Source organism: Astatotilapia calliptera, chromosome 17, assembly GCF_964374335.1.
Source record: "Astatotilapia calliptera chromosome 17, fAstCal68.1, whole genome shotgun sequence".
Lineage (NCBI taxonomy): Eukaryota > Metazoa > Chordata > Actinopteri > Cichliformes > Cichlidae > Astatotilapia > Astatotilapia calliptera.
Window position 1 is genome coordinate 5836884 of NC_137438.1, and position 20457 is coordinate 5857340.

The 20457-nt window shown below is 42.0% G+C and overlaps 1 protein-coding gene across 20 annotated transcripts in view; it reads right to left on the reverse strand.

Moving 5' to 3' along the window:
* Positions 1-7137: 7137 nt before the first annotated feature.
* The window catches only part of slc38a4 (solute carrier family 38 member 4), a 31462-nt gene continuing 18142 nt past the window's right edge, over positions 7138-20457 (reverse strand). For all 20 annotated transcript variants that reach the window (XM_080291818.1, XM_080291813.1, XM_080291810.1 and 17 more), the window contains 12 exons: positions 19661-19734; positions 19152-19244; positions 18924-19005; positions 18758-18840; positions 18255-18313; positions 17077-17337; positions 16146-16225; positions 15202-15302; positions 14922-15046; positions 10643-10787; positions 9911-10008; positions 7138-9713 (listed from right to left, as the gene is read on the reverse strand). In XM_080291818.1, the coding sequence (XP_080147944.1) occupies positions 9609-9713; positions 9911-10008; positions 10643-10787; positions 14922-15046; positions 15202-15302; positions 16146-16225; positions 17077-17337; positions 18255-18313; positions 18758-18840; positions 18924-19005; positions 19152-19244; positions 19661-19734 (1306 nt within the window). In that variant the 3' untranslated portion in view covers positions 7138-9608. The remainder of the gene's footprint in view (positions 9714-9910; positions 10009-10642; positions 10788-14921; positions 15047-15201; positions 15303-16145; positions 16226-17076; positions 17338-18254; positions 18314-18757; positions 18841-18923; positions 19006-19151; positions 19245-19660; positions 19735-20457) is intronic.

The following is a 20457-nucleotide window of genomic DNA, read 5'->3' on the forward strand; positions in this document are numbered from 1 at the left end:
AACATTCCCAACAGGACTGTTTTCGTTCCTCAAAAGCTGGCCCGATTAGAGACATTTACTACCTCCAGGGCCTCCCCAGAGTCCGAGTTTCAACCCGCAGTCGACTCTGGACCCCTGAAGGCTAAGGAGTCAGCCGAGGACTGCACCCAACTGTTGCCTCCTGAGCCAAACCTATGTGTTGCTCAGCCCCAGTCAGCATCAACGCTGCCAGAGGCCCGTGCGCCTGCTGGTCCTGTTCTGTCCCTGCCAGAGGTCCCCGCACCTGCTGGTTCTGTTCTGTCCCTGCCAGAGGTCCCCGCACCTGCTGGTCCTGCTCTGTCCCTGCCAGAGGTCCCCGCACCTGCTGGTCCTGCTCTGTCTCTGCCAGAGGTCCCCGCACCTGCTGGTTCTGTTCTGTCTATGCCAGGGGTCTCCGCACCTGCTGGTTCTGTCCTGTGTGTGCCAGGGGCTCCGGTGCCCACTGGTTCTGAGACTGTTTTCGCTGGGGGGCCAGAGGAGCCCGTCCAGCTTCCTGCCTCGTCAGCTGGAGGGCCCGAGGAGCCCGTACAGCCCCAAGACTCGTCAGCTGGAGGTTCAGGAGAACCTAGCCAGCTTCCTGCCTCGTCAGCTGGAGGGCCCGAGGAGCCCGTCCAGCCCCAAGACTCGTCAGCTGGAGGTTCAGGAGAACCTAGCCAGTTTCCTGCCTCGTCAGCTGGAGGGCCCGAGGAGCCTGTCCAGCCGCCAGCTGCAGCCTCATCATCCTCGCCAGCTGCAGCTTCATCCATGCCACCTGCAGCAGCCTCCTCATCTGCTTCAGCGCCGCCTGCAGCAGCAGCAGCAGCTTCATCCACACCGCCGGCAGCAGCAGCGGCTTCTTCCACGCCACCGCCTGCAGCGCCACCGTCTCCGGCTTCCACGCCGCCGCCTGCAGCGCCACCGTCTCCGGCTTCCACGCCACCGCCTGCAGCGCCACCGTCTCCGGCTTCCATGCCACCGCCTGCAGCGCCTCCGGCTCCGGCTTCCTCGCCGTCGCCTGCTGCAGCCTCGTCATCCTCGCCAGCTGCAGCCTCCCAGTCTTCATCCTCACCAGCTGCAGCCTCCGAGTCTTCATCCTCGCCTGGTCCAGCTCCGGCTTCACCCTCGCCTGGTCCAGCTCCAGCATCGGCGTCGCCTGGTCCAGCTCCAGCATCGGCGTCGCCTTGTCCAGCTCCAGCATCGGCGTCACCTGGTCCAGCTTCAGCATCATTGGCGTCGCCTGGTCCGGCCTCCTCATCAGCTTCAGCATCATCGGCGTCGCCTGGTCCGGCCTCCTCATCAGTTTTGGCGTCGCCTGGTCCGGCCTCCTCATCCGCTTCGGCTTCGCCTGGTCCGGCCTCCGCTTCAGCTTCGCCCGCTTCGCCTGGTCTGGCCTCCGCTTCAGCTTCGCCTGGTCCGGCCTCCGCATCCGCTTCTGCCTCGTCTGGTCCGGCCTCCACCTCGCCTGGTGCTGCGGGGGCCACGCAGCCTTCAGGTCTACAACTGCCGGCTCAACATCGTCGGCCATCTGCCAGGCCGCTTGTTGGGCATCTTCGCCACTGTGGACGACCTCCTGACTTGCATTGCCGCTGCCGCCGTGCGCATGGTTGGCCCCAGAACTGTTTCCACGCCGCCATTGCCGTCCGCGCGGTCGGCCCCCGGAACTGAACTGTTTTGGCCTCCTGCACTGTCGGCCTCTGGGTCAGCCCCCTGAACTGTTGGTTGGATTTGTTTTTCTTGACCACCTGGGTTTTTGGTTTGTTTTTGGACTCTGTTTACCGGCAACCTGCTAATAAAGCGGTTATTTTGAGTTCTACTTCGCCTCACTGAAACCTGCATTTTGGGTCCTTTTCTCCTTGCCTGCCGGTACGCGAACATGACACAAATATTCATTTTACTCAATGACATGGAAGTTAGATTATAACTTTTATATGTTTATGTTTTTTCTGGTCTTTTGGTTGATATTCCTTCATAAAACTGTCAAAAAAAGAGACTGTTCATTTCTTTGTAAGTGAGCAAACCCAGTGGGAGATCAAAAACGTGTGGAGACATGTTACAGTTTAAAATGAGTTTTCTGAACACACTGACCGTAATATATGAGTAATTAGAATGACTCATCAGTCAGACACACCCAGGGGCATGTCCAGAAAGGTGGCATCGGCTCCCCCTGAAATAGGATCAGTGTATCATTATAGGGCTGCATATAAACCTGAAAATCATGGCATATGTTTTGTACACTATTTTTAATTTGATTTCATGCTGTGCAGTGTATGTAAATGAATACTGTAGCTTCCATATACTGCATATTTGTGTAGCATAGTATAAGGTGTCCTTGGTTATGATAGGAGATAGTATTATTACTGTTTCTTTAGTTTAAATGTTAGCAGTTTTATTACAAGGAGCTTTCATACACAGGATGAGGAGTCTCCAGACTTCTAGACCTGGATTTGGCCTCTGCTAGGATTATACTACAGACACAAATGTCCAGAATTAGTTTCTGGGTTCACCCTTATGGCATGTTGGGGGGGTCAAATATCTGGAAGAATCTTAATGTAAACAGAGCCAAATGGAAGCTCCCAAATGAAATGCTTCTCACATTCGTTGTGGAGGTATTGGTAAATGTTTGCAAATAACTTTTAGCCATAGACCCAGGTGGGCTAAGACTTAGTATTGTGTTCCCCCAGGAGAATCTGAAGGATGTGGCTAGAAAGAAAACTACTGTGACAACTTTGCCACATGACTCAGATGAGCTGTTGTGGGGATTTTATGCCTCCACATTGGCAACAGCTATAGCCAGGAGGCATTATGTTCTCAGTTGTCTGTCCTTTTGTTCAGTTGTTAACAAAATATCTCAGGAACATCCTGAGGGAATTTCCTCAAATTTGTCACAAACTTTCACATGAACCGACTGATTTAATGAACTGATTATCTTTTGGTTCTCAATTGGCAATGTGAACTCACAAAATAGATTGTGAAGACGATGATCATGCATTTTGAAGTATCATGCATTTTGAATTATATAATTGCATAGTAATTCAATCATAAAACATTCCAATAGTTTATGCAGCTTCTTTAAAAAAAAACAAAAAAACAAACCCTTTTCCTTATACTGGAAATACACTACTCCTGCCAAGGGTGTGACAGTATTGCGCATGGAACAAAAACACTAGTGGTGTGGTGTGTGGAGTGGTGAGATTAGATGCTAATGCAAAAGAAATGTTTAAAGCTGTCAAAAAGTTATGATGGCCCAGTACAAATTCTATCAAATACAGCTAGCATGTCACAAATCTGGAGTGGTTTGGGGTTTATTGTTGCAAATAAGGAACAGTAGTTTTGCATGAGGTGCCCATCCCTGGTATGAAGCAAGTATTATGTAAATCTGGACACACATAGATGTAAATTGTAACTTAATTGGTTATAATTCTAGTTTTTATACTGAAATTGTAAAGCTGTTACACATTTGTAGTTTTACACCTACAAAGCACTGAGAAAATTAGCTTCTAGCTTGACATAGCTAATCACCTACTAGATGACTCATTTAGCAGCTACTTCTACAAAATATTTGGACACAAAACAGAAGCCAAGTAGCATATCTCACATGTAACACATTTGCGATCGGGTCTAGTACACTTGTAAGAGTTTGCTTACACACCCAACATACCAGATAAATCACTTTGTGGTTTATAAGCTGCATTAGGAGAATTTGATGATCAGAACTGGAATTCTTATTAGATCATGGTGGGAACTTTTAATTATGGCCAGGTACTTTCTCAGGTCAAAAAATCTGGGTAATGTGACTTCAGTTCTCAGCAGTTTAGTGGTGCTGTGCTGAGCCTCTTTCCCACACAGATAGTAGGTTATTAACGGTGAGTGTATTCCAGGAATTTACAGAACGGTACAGCTAATCCTCATAAAATTAAGATAGTGGGTGGTATGGGAGGGGGGCAGGAAGCAAAGAGGGTTTTGGAAAGGGGGGAATATTAGTTCCAAAGGTAAAGAGTTAAGAGGAGGAAGAGAGAAGAATATAGTTAAGAAGAAACGTCTTGGTGGAGAATGGTGAATCAGAAAAGAGGAAAAAAGAAGAGAAGAGAACAGCAACAGGAATCACAAGAAGCAGGTCTGTTTTGATTATTTACATTGGAGTGGCACACCTTGATCCAGTTTTATTTGCTCCCTTTTTCAATTACACTTCCATCTAAATACATTTAAAGCTTTACATTCTTCAGAAACAACAAATAGCAACATCAAGCTACGGCTTACTGACTGGTTACACAGTTCTAAACATTATAAATTAAGTTATTCATAAAAAGCTCCATTAACAATGGATTTGGGTGTGTAGAGTGAGTCATATTTGCTGTATATCCTGTGTTTACTTAACATATCTAATGTGGAAGATAAATGTGCTATTCAGTTTATTACTCATGCATCCTATCCTTTCCCTTTGCCACTGCAGCAAGCTGGACTTCTGGGAAATGGGAGCATTTGAAAGACATTCTTACTATTTTTGTGGATGCTAATCTATGAATGCACACGGTTCATTATTTATGTATGAAGAGAACAAAAATGTTTTAACAGCTATATGAGGCAAAGGAGCAGCACAATGAGGTGAAGGGAGGTTTCTACAGATTGTCAATCAGAGGTCAAAGCTCACACGTGTGGCATAACCAGATTTACAACTTCCATGTGGTGGAATCTGCATTGTCTTGTAAAGATGCCGTGCTCACACATAAAATCTCAGTTGGACAACACAATTTTTCATAGAGGCATTTTTAATGGCATTGATGAAAAACTGAAGCATGGGCCACCAGGTCCTTGCATAATTAAAGCCTGTTAATGAGTTCTTAATGATTGTTAAAATAATGGTGTAAAAATACTATGGTAAGTACAATACAGTTATTTGCTTTGAGCATAGAAATGTCAGAAAATAACTTTATGTCTTTTGCAAAGTGAAATAATTTTTATTTTAAGAATAATCTTTGTTTCAGTGAAAGTCAAAATGACACTTAAGTTACAGGAAGTTTTAGCATCAAGTAGAAAATAGAAAGAAAAGCAGCAACAAGAGTATTCATACAGAAACATATGGCACTGGTCAGCACTTTTGCCTCACAGCAATAAGATTCCTGGTTTAAATATTAGCTGGGGGCTTTTCTGTGTGGAGACTGCTGTGCCTCTGTGGGTTTCCTTTGTCCACAATTCAGCCGCATGCATGTTAGGATAATTAGATTCTAAACTGGACACAGTGTGTGATAGATGGTAAAGTGCTTGTACTCTAAAAGCCTTTGAGTGCTATATTAAATTAGGATTATTGATTTGTTGATGTGTATAGCCATTTTAATGCTCCAGCTGGAGATGAGTTTAATTATAAACTGTTGAGTAGTTTTTTTTTTTTTTTTTAAAGTAGTTTTATATTCATTGGCACAGGAAAATATGCAGTATTAGTGGATTTTTTAAAAAACTCTGCAAAACCTTTTAAAATGAATTGCACATCATTAGAAGTGTACAAGCATCAGTACATTCAGTCACTCCAAACCATTATGAAGTATTGTTGGTCACTGTACTACTCAAGCTCAACAGTGTTGTGGCAGATATATGAAATTTATGCATTTTTATTACTGTATTTGCAAACTGCAGGAGAAAAACTCTTTGGAGAAAGAAAAAAATGGAAAGATTATAACATTCCTCATTTTGACTCTTGGGACATTACAAGCAGGTGTTACATGTCAGCAGCAGATGCTAGGTATCCAGGAAATTGAAGATTTATTTCTATAGGCCCAATACCATCTAATTGTTATGACAGAAATATGGTTCTGGTCACTACCTTCTCAGACACAAACTAGAACCCCCCCACCCCCACCCCAGCATGTTATATAAAATCTGGAGCGACATAAGGGATTTTTCCCATATCCACATTTACAAACATTTTATAATATACTGCATTTCTATTATTACCACTTGTTCGTTTGCTTTGGATTTCTTTAAAGAACTATGATTTTAAAAGTTAAAAAATGATAAAAACATGGTTTTTATTTCACATTTTTATTGTTCATCATAATGAAACAGCATCACCGATACAAAAAAAAAGGAAAAAAAAATCCCCTTTGTTTAGGTAAAATTACAAATCTGAATGTTCAATCTGATCCATAGGAACACTGTGAACAGCAGAAACATTAAGCCAGTGCTTCTACACGGCTGAGGCTCCATAGAAAAATAAGGCAGGTGGTTTTTCTACACCTTCTTTCGAAACACATTCTGGGGACTTGTCTGTTTTACAAATCCATGAGAAGACTTGTCATTTAGACCAGCACGGCATTGTACAGCTTGGCTCGATCACACAAAAAAGGAAAAGAGATATGATACGAGTCTATCCGAAAGTGAGAAGAAAAGTTCAGCCAGACTGAATACCTGAGATACTAAAGTAGGTTGAAAGAGCTTTCTGATAAAAAACTGCTGTCTCTTCTTTTTATTGGATGAGCTGCTTGAAAAGACAAAACTCATCCTGAGGAACTGAGAAAAACTCTTACATTAGTAACAGACCCAGAGGAGAGAGTGAGGCAGATTTTCAAACACCTATTATTGAATATTGATAGTGAGTACTGCACGGGTCAAGTGACCCTTTAGTCGAGAAGCTTGGTGACTTTATCAGGCTGTAAAAATATTCAAGTAATGCCTTGCAAATAAAACCTGACCAAAAACTGGGCTTTTTAAAGATGTCTATGACACCAATGCGTCACAAGCCACTGACATACATCCAGCAATGGTGTATGATTGTCCTGGTAAAGCTTTGAGCTGGTGAACGTGGAAGATTCTTATGCATAAAGATATACGCTTACAGTACATGTTAGTTTAAGTGATGGCTACACTGCATTGCACAGTGCAATAGCAAAAGAACCACTTGGTCTTGTAACAGATGACTAACGTGTCTTGTAAGAAACTTCCTGTAGTGTGGTCATAAAATACTTGTCTCGTCCTAATTTTGTTGAGTGTTAAATTACATGTTTAATATCAACACGGCTTAATCGTGGCTTTAAAATTCAACCCAGTGACGGTCAGCTAGTGACATAAACCCAGTTGCCTTATTTCTGAGACTCCTGGGAAAACCGTGTTGGGAAGTAGGCTGTTGAGTTAATGCATTGTGACGACAGGTTAATGTTAAAATATGAAAACAGATATATAGCGAACAACTTTTCTACAAATATACAAGCTTCAAATATAGGACCAAAAAAACCCAGAACAAACTACTGTCTGACAGCAAGAGAAAAAAAAGGTCTAATACATACTTAGAAACTAAAACAAACACGGATTGCAGAAGAAGTCAAGTAGAATTCATCCATCAACCCGCTCACAAGCAATGAGTGTCAGTGTACCATAAAATAAAGATTATTTACAGAGCATATACAATTGTTCAAAAAGACCATGTTTGTAGGCCAAAAACATGCACATTATATACTATTTCATTTGAAATATCTATTTGTTTTTATGTACGTAGATCCACAAAGGATCTATAAATGCTGTCCACTTTGGCTGCGTGTGACTCGCAATGGCACGGGAGAAGCGGTGAAACGGAACAAGTCTGAGGTTGTGATGCCGCCATTCACTGTTACATTTAAGGCACCTGTTTCAAAAGCCAATTACAATACCAAGAATTCAGAAGGCACAATAAAATAATGAATACGATTACCGGTTGTATATTATTCTTTTAAATTAAAAAAAACATCAAGAATTATATATATATAAAAAAATATATTGCTAGGGGATATCCAAATGTTTAGCTTTAGATGTTGAGGTAAAACATCTGGAGTTGCAACTTGGGATCTTGGTAGACACCCTTCACAACATACTTAAAAATGGCTGACACCTTTAGCATGGTCATCTAGGTATTGAAGCATTCTTTGTTAGTTATTATTTACCGCACCCTTACTTCTAAAAATTACTGCTCTTTGATATTTTGTGTGTGAAGGGAACATTTTCACTTAATTGTCAAGACTTACACGTGAAGATTGATAACAATCTCGTTTATATGCCAAGTAAAAACAAAGGAACCTGGAGACTTGTTAGCCCTCGCTAGCATATTGACTGACTAGCTAGCATGGTTTGGCGTAAAGTTAAAATTTGCCTACCACAGCCTCTAAAGCTTAATAACTGAAATATTATATTTCCTTAAATTAATTTCTATATATCCGTAAATGTTTAAGCATTGCATCACACTTTAATGGAGCGTTTCAATCCCTACAGGCCTGACAGTAAAAGGTTAACTTCCTACTTAACGTGCCTACATGAGATTGTTATCAATCTTCGCATCTAACTCATAAACTTTTACAAAGTGTCAAACAATTACTTCAAACTAAATAGCATATAATTATGCAAAAAAACAAAAACAAAGGACGTACATTCGAATAAAGTTCTTCTTGAGCATAATATGGCACGAGTTAAAATAATTGTAATATTTAGGTCAACCTATTCATATGTATCTTTTTTAGCTGATCTTTTTTAAAAATTGTCTAAAATGCATACTTATTTTTTCCCCATATAATTACTTATTTAAAAAAAAAACAATTCAATGTTTATCTCATGAGTTCTACTGTATGTGCCTTAATAATGATTCCAGCAGGTATATGTATACTGCTAGTTGGAAATGATCATCCAGCTGAATGGGAAACAGCCTTAAGAGGCCAAGTAAGATATTATATACAACAACCATTTTGTCAGTAGATACACTTAATTATGTACATTCGTATCTTGCATATTTAGATCCATCTGTGAACAGTAATACTGAAAGCACCCACTTAATCTTGTGTGCACAGCCGAAATGAAAAAAGACCAGCAAGGAAGATCCTTGTCTTTTTGGAGCTGAAAATATCTAGCATAACTCTACTAAAGAAAATTGTTTGTGCGTGCCAACTTTGGCAAAGCTTCTGGTTGTTAATACGTAACACAGCAGCAAATCGATGTTGAATTTCCCAAATAAAAAATGGAATTAAATTGCTCATCAACCGTCATTTTGAGAAGAGATGAATGCTTAATCGACCGCAGGAATTTTAGGAAATAGTAGTAATAATTATAGTAATGGCTTCTTACACAGCTACTACTGAACACAATGCTAGATGTGCTCCTTTTTCCATGGATGATGGCACACTCCAAAAGACTCCTTAAAGTTCACAGAGGACTGATGGACCTACATGATCGTTCCAGCCCTTCCAGCTTCAAGTACAGGCTGCAGAGTATCTGTTCATTGTTGTTTCTTCTTAGCTGGAAAAGAATGATCATCAAGATGATGGTGACGATCTAAAGCTGTCTCGGTGGCATGTTGGCATTTTAAACCAGAGACCGGTACCCCTTGTTGTGATTCTTTCATTTGTGTCGTTTCACATCCAAAAAAAGAAAAAAGAAAAAAAAATACAAACTAAGCTAAAAGGATCCCCTCCAGTGGGACTTTCTGGGAGGATACTGAAGATGTCTTAACCCAGTGCTGCACTCATGTCTATAGCCTGAGGTTCTATAACGATTTGATGAAATGAAGGAAACCAGTGGGTACGGAAAACAAGTGATTTGCTGTGGGGCAGTCAAGGAAGTGGCTGCACTTCTAAATGGGAAACTGAAGACGGTAGAAAAGTGTTTTAATGGTGTCCCCCAGAGCCTGGGGGGTTGTGGATCCAGTCAAGAACGATAAGCGTCAAGCTGCCAATCATGAAGATGACTCCCATGACCAGGAAGATGGCTGCCTGAAGAGAGAGAGAGAGAGAGACAGAACAAGAAGGGATTCAGCTTGATGAGATACACAGAAGAAAGAAGGGGTCTGTGGAAATTTCTGGCAGATCACATTCATCTGGCCCTCAGTGGATACATGGAGAAAGCCAATACAGTGAGACAGCAGCAGAAAGCATTGTGTGTCACTGCGAGTGTGTTTCTGTACACTTACCCCAATCTTCTGTGGGGAGCGCAACGGCAGCGACTTTACCAGGCGCAGGTAAAAGGCAGCGGGTAGGATGAAGATGAGCATTGTTGCTGCAGAGGCGCCTGCAATTAAACCGAGAGGAAAACTGAATCTGCCATCAGGTGACAACAACTGAAACAAACAGCCAGACCAATCACTATGAGGAATTCTTTAAGTGACACGTTGAGTGACAGCTGTGTTTTTTAGACTTTTTAATAATTAAGGTGCATAACATAAGCTTTTAAAATACCTTTAATAAAGCATCAAGCCTCATATATTATAGGCATGCCATTAAGTATTGATTTGAGGTGCTGGTACTCAGTTACAAAGTAGTACTCTTCGGTTTGATTTAGGGATTAGTTTTGCAGAGCTGATTTTTCTTTTTTCTTTTTTTTAAACTTTGCTCGAAGTGATCGTCTTTGCTCCAACAGAACATGTGCACAGGCATCTGCTGGCAACTCTTTATTAAAAAGGGGGTGAGTAGGAAAGTGTTCTTCCTGACAATCTTAAACCTGAGAATCCTCACCAGGTAAGGATTTAACCTGACATTTTAAGCTTCTCTGTACTTCCAGCGGCTTTATCCAATTAAACAATCCCTCATCTGAAGGTGCCAATCAGGCGTGAACCGGCAAACCTCACTGACTCACTCTGGGTTCATGTGTCTTTTTGAAAGGGCAGAAATGTTGCTCTCTGTTCACACTCAGTGTCAGGACTCACCGATGAAGCCAAAGATGTCCCGGATGGTGGGGACACAGATGACCAGGACGTTGTTAAAGGCCAGGATGAAGGCGGCAATCAGCAAGTGGCGAGTCCAGCTGAACTCTCGCCCGCTGAACAGTAACGTGGTGATGGACGAACGGATCTAGGAGAAACAGTGACATAGTGGTGATGAATGTGGTGAAACAGTGTTTTCAGCTTTCTTGTAAATAGAGAAATAAACGTTTGTTTGATAAAAACAATTTATTCCAACACTAAAGTCAGTTGCTCTCTTCTTGTCTCAGTCAAAGAACCGAATCATTAACAAATATGCACGGCTGCCAGCCTGCGACTGAAGCCGATTCCTCACATTTGGCCAGTGATTGAAGTGTGTCAAGAGTTATGAACTTGTGTGTGTGTGTGAGTCAGAGAAAACCAGGAGATCCTTGAGCTACAGGCAACCTGTTAAAGCCTGAACTGGGTGAAAGGTTGCAGGTATCAGGTAAAACCTGAGGCCCCTTTAGCCCGTAAGCCTCTGGGAGAGAGGTCACAAAGAGCCCTGCTTACAGCGCCCATTCAAAACTGTTTGGGATTATCTCCCGCAGCGCAATGGAACTATGGGATTGCATCAGCCAGTGCAGAGAGGAGGGCGGGCTCAGCCCCAGGGGGGGGGGGGGGGGAGGAAGAGGAGGAGGCGTGTCTTTACGCCTTTTCTCTTTTTTTGTTGCTGCCAGCATGTGCTTTCTTCTCTGTGACAAACTAGTGGCTCACAGCACAGATAAAATGAACGATTCAAACCCAAGTTTCTCTCTTAGCCGTTTTAAAACAGCCCCTCCTCACTGCCCCAACCCATACCTTCACTTTACTCCCACCAGCGTAATTAGGACTGCTTGGAAAACTAGAGCCTGGACGCAGCATTTCACTCCAAAGCTTCAAGTTATTCAGCATCTGACTGTCATCTGGCACTATGACTCTTGGGAGTGCACCCTTTGATATCTGCGCACTCCTAACCTATCAGTATGGCCAGGCTTCGGTCAGTCCAAAACAAACCACAGATGAAGATCTAAGGTAATAAATAGGCAAGCATATGTGACTTTTTCTGAGCAAAGTTAAATGTGTGACTGACAAAACCAAGTGTGAACTGAAACTACAAGCAGCACAGTAAGGAAAGCCCCTTCTCGGATATACATATATACATATATATATATATATATATATATATATGTAAAAAAAAAGTGTTGCCTTGCTGTAGAACCACTGAAGCTTTACAAACCATGACTTCTTCTCTAGGCAAAAGGCTTTAATGCAGCCAAGCAAACCTAAGAAGAATATTTGTGAACCGTGCTCTCTAGCGGTGACACCGATCCTGATGGACAACAACTGCACTGTGTGAGGCACAGACTGCCCTGCCTTCCCAGAGGTTTACATACAGAACACGCTTTGTACTTCAGCAAGAACAACATTCGGGTGTTGAGGTTGTGTAATTTCTGTCTGGGTGGTGTTTGTCCCCTCCAGCATGACACCAGTGTCATCCTTTTAACCTAAATTCAATAGAAGACCCCTCAGGCTTGTTTGCCCTCGGCTCTTTTGGAAGCGTTTCAGCACATCTGGACTGAAATAACACAACTGTTTACAGAAGCACACTTAGGAGGAGCACACCTATTAAAAAGTAAGACATTCACACGCCTGGATTAATCACCAGAAATGACCACTCATGACACATTAAATATATTTAGCTTGAGTGGCTATCTGCAAATATTCACAGTCACATGTACATTACTAAAGCAGGAGCAGAGGAAGTAAAGAGAAACCAGCTGTAGCATACAAGACTTTACATACATGTATTTAAGCCAGAGCTACAAAAGGAACATTTTTATGTTGATGATAGTAAGTTATTACTGGCTGTAAGTGTTAATCAGCTCTCTTACAGCCGTCTTTTGTGGTTTCCATCTCCTGCTGGAGCCTGAGAACTGGAGCATGTCTGACTCCACATAAAACCCTTTCATTATATCCTGAATCCTGGCAAAGCCTTATGTGATGTGGACATTTATCTCCCACACATACAGTTTTGTCTCGTCTCTTATAGTCCTCTACAGGAGTCAAAGACAGCTGCAGATAAAGCTAAAGTTAGTCTCTAGCTGAAGGTTGGCCACATTTTCCTACAAAATGAAGGTCAGGAGCATTCAAGACAAGATTCTCAAATGCCACACGGAAACTTGGCATAAGCGTTGCTGTGACTGAGCAGTTCTTTTGATCCGACGCCGTGCACGGATCTAGATCTAGCCAGTCTTCCAGCAGTGTTATGGCAACGGTGATTGTAGGAATAGTTATGGTCAGTTAATTAAAACCTCCCCAACTTTGTGTATTTTAATCAGAACGCTGTTAATCAACTTTCCCAGTCACTTCATTCACACTGTCACCAGTTAAAAGTACACCCAAGACTGACTAATGTTATGTGTCATGTCTTTACATGCAGGCATATTCAATCTAAAATCAGTTTGCAAAGCAGGATAACTAAAAGAAATCTCCTTGTAACAGCTTCAACGCTGATAAAACGGCCACGTGCACATTAGTTTTTTAACTCCAAGCCAAGGCTGCATAGCTGCCTTTTTCCTAATTCATCACAGCATCCCGTTTCAGTCTCGTGTTTCTCTGCTGCTATCAGTTTTCTATGTCCTCTGTCAAACTCTCTCTATTTCTCTTGAAGGACTCAGCTGGATATGTTTCACACAGTGACTAGACATGGATCATAAATACCCAGGATTACGTTTTTTGATATGATTTGAACATAATTTCACATATGGCCGCAATATTCAATTCAATTCAATGCAATGTATTTTATATAGTGCCAGATTTCAACAATAGTTGCCTCAGGCACTTTATATTGTAAGGTGAAGACCCTACAATAATACAATACGATAACACAATAATGCTAACAAAGTAAGTCCATTACACTGTCTTCCTCATTGACAGAGTGGGTACAGATGCATATTTCTTATCAACAAAACTACACAATTGGAGGACTGTGCGGTCCTGGCAGAGGTTTGTGTCTGTTTCTCTTCTCTAGCTCGTCTCACTGGCTCCACCTCTCTATCGCCCGGAAGGCAGCAGTTAGAGTCGGGGTTTTTCCACTGTCCACTCCGAGTCTGTAAACTTCCACTGCAGAGACTGAGGGGGCTGAAGGGATTCCCCTCTAACATAACAAAACACAACAAAGGAACTGAGGCGGAAGTGGCACTGTGCGGGCATAAGCTCCATCCATGCGTCTAAAATATAACAAAATGTGTAGGCTGTATGTAAGAGAGCACCGATGTACAGAAATGTGTCTGTATAAATGTGTGTGCGTGTGTGTGAGTGCGGTGTCGCAGTGTGTTTCCATAACATGCCATCACTTGCTGCATCATTCTCCATCAGCACTTTCCTCTGATTGAATGCTCCTGCCCCCTGGTGGCAGTCTGCTGTAACTTCAGGTATTTCCGAGAAGAATTCATGCCCCAGCTGCTCTTCTCTATATTAAACCCAGTTTAGATGTGTGTGTGTGTGTGTGTGTGTGTGTGTGTGTGCGTGAGTGCCTGGAAGCCAAAACGGGTCAGGAAACTTCCTCTGTCTAGCAGCCATTCTTGTTCTCCTCAAGTCAGATAAAGGTCAAGCTAAAATTAGTCCTTGACCATGTATGGACAGGCAAGTAAGAGGGGAAGCGTACGTGTGAATGAATGTGGCTTGTGAAGTTGTGGTGACTGGAAATCACACACATGCAGACTTTTGACTTCATGCTGAGAGAAAGAGCAACATAAACGGGTGTAAAAAAGAGTCGGGCCTCACTGCTGAAATCTTACAGTGTGTATGCCTGTTTGCGTTAATGTGATAAAAAAGTTTTGTTTTTTTAAAGAGCCTTCGTCTGTGCATTTGAGCTTTGAGGTGACGGCACAAGATGGAGCTCCAAACTGAACAGTGTGTTCTTTTTTACCAACGCCGGGAAAAAGCAGCTGTGTCCAGAAAATGACAAAAAAAAAAAACAAAACATTCTGAATGACTGCAGTGAATACAAAACACAGTCTGTAAGCAGACTGACAGAGAGTGGCAGCAATGTTCAACATTTACAGGCGTGGTGTTTGTGCTCGTGTGCTCTGACGTAAATCAAATTAAACTGCTGCCTAAATGAGGCTCCAAATGATGAAGGCGAGTGATGAAAGAGGTTAGAAATAAGCTCTAGGCATGATATTTTACCATAAAGGCAACTTTTTCGGCTTCCAGAAGACAAGACAGAGACAGACTGTGTGTTTATGCAGGTTGTACTTACAGGGAAAAGCACGATGGGGACAGTAAGAGTGACGGCAGTGAGGACAGCCAAACGCACCAGCAGCAGCATCGTGTCAAACTTGTACACTTTAGTGAAAGTGTGCAGCAACTCTGCCTCCACGTTGTCTGTGATGCAGAGGGATAAAAGAGCAGTCCGTGAGAAATACTGAGACTGAAGAAATGGAAAAATAGGAATTCTAGCAAGACAAAAGAACGGAATGGCAGAACAAAACAAACAAAAACCAATCGTTTTTTTCTGTTGGTTAAACTGTTGCTTATACCATAAAAGGTGAGGTAGCCAAAAAGTGCCGACAGCATGTACATGATGAGCATCGCCAGGATGGACAGGTTAGAGACATTCTGCATTTTCTTCCGGCTCCGACTGTAGATGGCAAACACACAGACTTTTAGAGAGGTGACTTCACGATCGAAATATAAGGATTGGACAAAAGGGTGAACACAAAAGGAAGTGTCGAAAACAAACCACTTCCTGCAGAAGTAACACCATTATCACGCCACTTCTGCAGGAGGTGGTCTGTTAAAATTAGGTAGTGACCGACAGAACAAGATTGTAGACACAAGTGGCAGAAATGACTTTTCTCCAAAGGACTTGCCTCCCCCTTAGCGATTGGGTGCCAGTTGAGGTTGTTCGGGAAAGTGACGAGTACGCCTCCCGGACACCTCATATGTGAGGAGTTCCAGGCATTTCCTATTGGAAGGAGGCCCCTATTTCTCTCTAGTGTGTCCTCGGGAGATTATATCTCTTGACTGGCCTCAGAATGCCCTGTTGTTTCCTCGAATAAGGTGGAGGCGGTAGCTGGGAGCTAGCTCACAACTAGCACTTCCCAAATGACAGTATTACTGAAAAATGCTAATTAGAAATCCATGTTAAAGTCCCTGACAGCAGTGCACGAGGAGGTATCTGAAACCAGATGAATGTAAACAATACCAGCTCTGGCAGAGGTCCACTACTAGGAGGCATCCACTAATCCACATTAGGAGTACCCCACATAGACACCACAATTTTTGCCATGTCAGAATTACTAATCAACTTTTTTTTTTTGCTTTGAACACATCAAGAATATCGAGAACTAACTGTTTCTTCGCTTCCTCTCTCTTGGAAGACGTCATTGCAACTGGTCAGCATATGATGATTTAAATGTATGTATAAGATGTTTGATGGTTTTTCAGGATGTGATGATGTAAATGTAAGTAACATACTTACTCTTTAAGCTCGCTATAGATAGGCAGCACCTCAGGATGGCAGACGAAAGCAAAGGCCAGGATGGGAACAGTGTACGCAGTCTAAGGAAGGATGAAAAAAGTACGGAAACGAGCCATTAACATGATGTAATATATATGAGAAGTATTCTTCTACTGGGTAAAGTAGCTGTAAAACAGAAATGCCTGCTGATATAGCCTCAGGAGAAAAGAGAGGCGGGAGAGCACTAAAAAACCTTTTCCTCAGCATTTAAGACTTCTGATGCACTGGACAGTTGAACACAGCAGTGCTGCACTGCTGTCTTCTCAGGTCATAAAAACTGGTATGCATAAAAAGACACGGAATATGTTTCCTTTCTTTGTCTCCAATCAAAGCATGACATGCAGACAATACAATGACCTTTACTTCTACCAGCTGCTACTTTTGAACGGTCTCATTTTTCTACTTAAATTATGTGAAAGGTATCATCGTGAAATTTTATTTGTAAGAGCTGTTATTACACAAAGTTTGGATTTGGATTAACTCGCTTTTATGAAGTATAATGCCACATTTAAAATGTGTACCCTGATTTATGATTATAATTGCCCACAGATTAAACAAAACATTTGTCACTCAAAGGCCGAAAACACAGCACCAAAGATGTCAAACATGTCTTGGCTTGGCATACTGGTGTCTTGTCTATTCCACCCCTACAGCCCCATGATACATTGTGTACATGTTTTCAAGACTTTACCCCAGCAACAAGATTATCTTCAACTTTACTAAAGTCTTGGAGTGTCTAATTAATTGGGAACTGATCAATGGTGAATATTTGCACATGTACAATGACAAACCCAACAGTTCTCCATTTCAGAAGCTAAAACCTCTTAAAATAACAAATAAGCAATGGACTGTGAAGGCAATCAAAGGTTCTGCACCAGTACAACGAACTAACCTGTGAGTTGAAGACAAAGTATTTCGGCGTGCACATCTCCTCAACGTCTGGGTGAGGTTCAGAGTGTATTCCCGTGGAGTGCTGGGTATCGTGGCTGCCAATGATTGCTGGGGAAATGTCAGCGTGGGAGAAATCCATCTGTATAGACTTGTTTTGCAAGGCGTAGAGCCCTGGCATGTCCGAGCCATTTATGCTGAGATTGGATGAGTGGCCATGGAGGAAAGGCAGAGGGCAGGGTAGCTGGGTTTTTTTGTATATTATCTGAAAAAGATTGACATGAAGTCTGACTGTGCTCTTCAAAGTAGAATTGTCACATATTGTATGCTAACGTACTAGCTAACAGTTTTTATTACGACATCCAAAAGATACGGAGCAACATTAGCATCTCAGCAACTTAGTGATTTCAAACTCCTTTTAGCTCTTTTCTAGCTTCCTTCAACTCCATAGAAAAATAAACTGGCAACTTAGTTGCTAAATAATTGACTGAGTTCTCCAGTTAGCAGCTAAAATTATCTGTTTTTTGATGCTGCGGAGGTAGCACATGCTGGGTTTATCAAGACTGTTCACTGAAGCAGGCTCCTTTACCAAAGAAGGTGCACGTGAGGAGTGACAGTGAATCAAGAGTTTAATATTGTTAAAAAATGTCATCTTTGTAATTTGCATTTAGTGTAATTTTGTCATACTACCTAGCAAGAAAATGCCAAAAGATACCATTATAGCGTCAACCATACTGAAGGGTTAAAACAAATAATTTAAGGACGGTTGTTTTACTGCTTAGTTGAGGTGTGAGGCTGTATCTTAGGTTTTAGTTGCACCTTCTTCAAGAATAAGAAGTTGCAACTAAAATTTATTAAAACGTGGTAACAAAAAAATTATTTGACCCTTTTCCCTACCACTTTTGTTCTTTTAGGCAACAAGTTGAGTGTTGACCTGGGAAAGTAAATATGAAAAGAAAGAAAAATCTACTTCCTCCGTTAGTAGTCCTGACACTGGCAAATCGGAAATCTGAGTAACTGGCAACAGGCCGTAACACAGAAACTATTAGCTGAAAGATGCTAACATACCCCAAGTGACAAACACCTACGTACAGATGGTTTATGTTCATACTGATCTCTTGACATACAATTCTTAATCACATTATTATTAGCACATATTACGATTGCTCACACTCAACTTACCACACCTAGGAAGAAAACCATGCAAGAGAGGGAAAAACCACTGGTGTAGCCCAGGTAGCCTAAAAAAGAAACGAGAAAACAAAAAGTGAGTTCCTTTCTTACTCTGAACCTAGATAGCTGTTTTTAATGCATTTTGATGCCTTTTCTATTATATGTGTCACTCTTGCTTGTCAGCCCTATTAAAGAAACGCACCAACCAAGTGTGATCTGAGCAGAAACAAATTTAAATAGTGACAGATGCAAAAAACCCCACCATCATCATCATCAACAAATTCAGTTCTAACATAAAGAATTTATCCCGTCTGCTGCTTTATACAGCTGTCTGTATGTTTTACAGACAGCTGCAAGAACATGGAGGCACTGAGGAATTTGGCGAGACATAGCAGGAAGCGAACTTTAGAAACTTTAGTGAAACTGGAAGTCAGTCTGTGGTGGGAGCAAGTGGATAAAGTTTACAAAACATGTGAAGGAGAAAATATGACGGTTTTCACTTGTGTTCCTACCCAGATTTTTGAGGAGGGATAAAGGCAGAATGATTCCGACGGACACAAACAGCACCAGGTAATTTCCATTTAGGTACCATTCACTGCAAACACAACACAAGGTTAGACCACAAGAGATGGCACACGAACATTAGTTTGCTTCATCTTTAGAGGAGCCCATTCTCACCCAGAGTTTTCTTCTAAGTGCAGGAATGCGCGGATCACTTCTGGCAACTCATACTTCACTATAAAGAGGTAGCTGGACATCGCTGCAAGAGGACAACAAGGGCAACTTCAGGTTTCATGCAAACTACAAATACTTCTTTAGAGGTGCACATTACAGATATTATTGTAGCTCCAGTAATGCAATTAAAAACACATATGTTTCATTGAAATACACTGATTTAGGGCCTACCTCCAATGTTCTGCATGATTATTGATCCAAATGCAGCCATTTTTCCGGGCCAGCCAAATGCCCTCTCTCCAAGCTTCTCATAGATGAGGGATCCTGCCAGAACAGAGAGAGTGACTAAGGATACCAGCCTTAACTAGACAATCAGGTGTATGTTACACAGTCTCTTTTGCAATTCTTACTTAGCCCCTTCTTTGTAAAAAAAAAAAGTTATCTTTGCAATAACTACTTCATTCTCATTTCTTCAAATGCCTTTAGGTAAGGGTGTGGAGATTTCCAACGAAAGTTGGCATAACAGCAATTACTTTTTTGTGCTGTTACAATCACTTGTCCGAGCATTTTCTCATGCGTCATACTCCTCCCTGTGACCTACAGTAACCTCCCAATTAAATACTGTATATAAAATGTTATCATCTGTGGAAACATACACTTGTAATCCCTTAATCAGCAGTCATAACATTTAACGTCGTAACATTTAAAAATGTTTAAAGGTCTGAAGAGCAAATACCAACCTCCTTCCTTAGCAGTCACAAGGAGCAGGTGTACAGAGTATAAGGAGAGAATGGCTATAGCGATGAGGAGGACTCTGCGCAGAGAGAGAGAGAGAGAGGTGTAGAAGTATGAAAAACTGGTACTGTGTAACTGAGTATCTACCCCTTGCTGTTAAAAAAAACGTAATGACATTTGAAGCTGCTCTGGCTCATGTTTGTGTTCGGTGGGGGGGGATTCTGTCCTTTCAAAATGACTTTGGCATGGTTGTAGCATGACTAATGTCTGTGTCACGTAAATGCTACAAATACATCCATTGCTGCATTCTTCAAATACCATACTGTGTGTCAGCAGTGAGATTATGACGGAAGAGGGACAAAGTTGTACAGCTTCCTGTAGTTATTTCACACCCCCAGCTAGTTCTCATTTTTAGGCTCTGGACTGCAGCCATGTGCGTGGACAGTGGATGACAGAGGGAGTTGCGGTGGGTACACCGGGGGCATTTAGGGGGTGTTGGATAATGGAAGTCATCCACAGTCCAATAATGCATATGCATGGGACCAGATTGGTGAGGGAACTGACCACTGAAGCTCAGATGTCCCCGTGGGGAACAGGTGCCCCCTAATCCGAGTGGTACGTGACCACAGTCTATATCTAAAAGAGTCATAAAAATCATTTTTACTTTGTCAGTGCAACAATTAATAATCAGACACTCTGATTTCCAAACAAATTAGTGACATTCCCTTCAGCCTTAGCTGTACCATAATTATCACACTATTATACCATACAAAAGATTCCAAAATGCTGAATTGTCATGGTT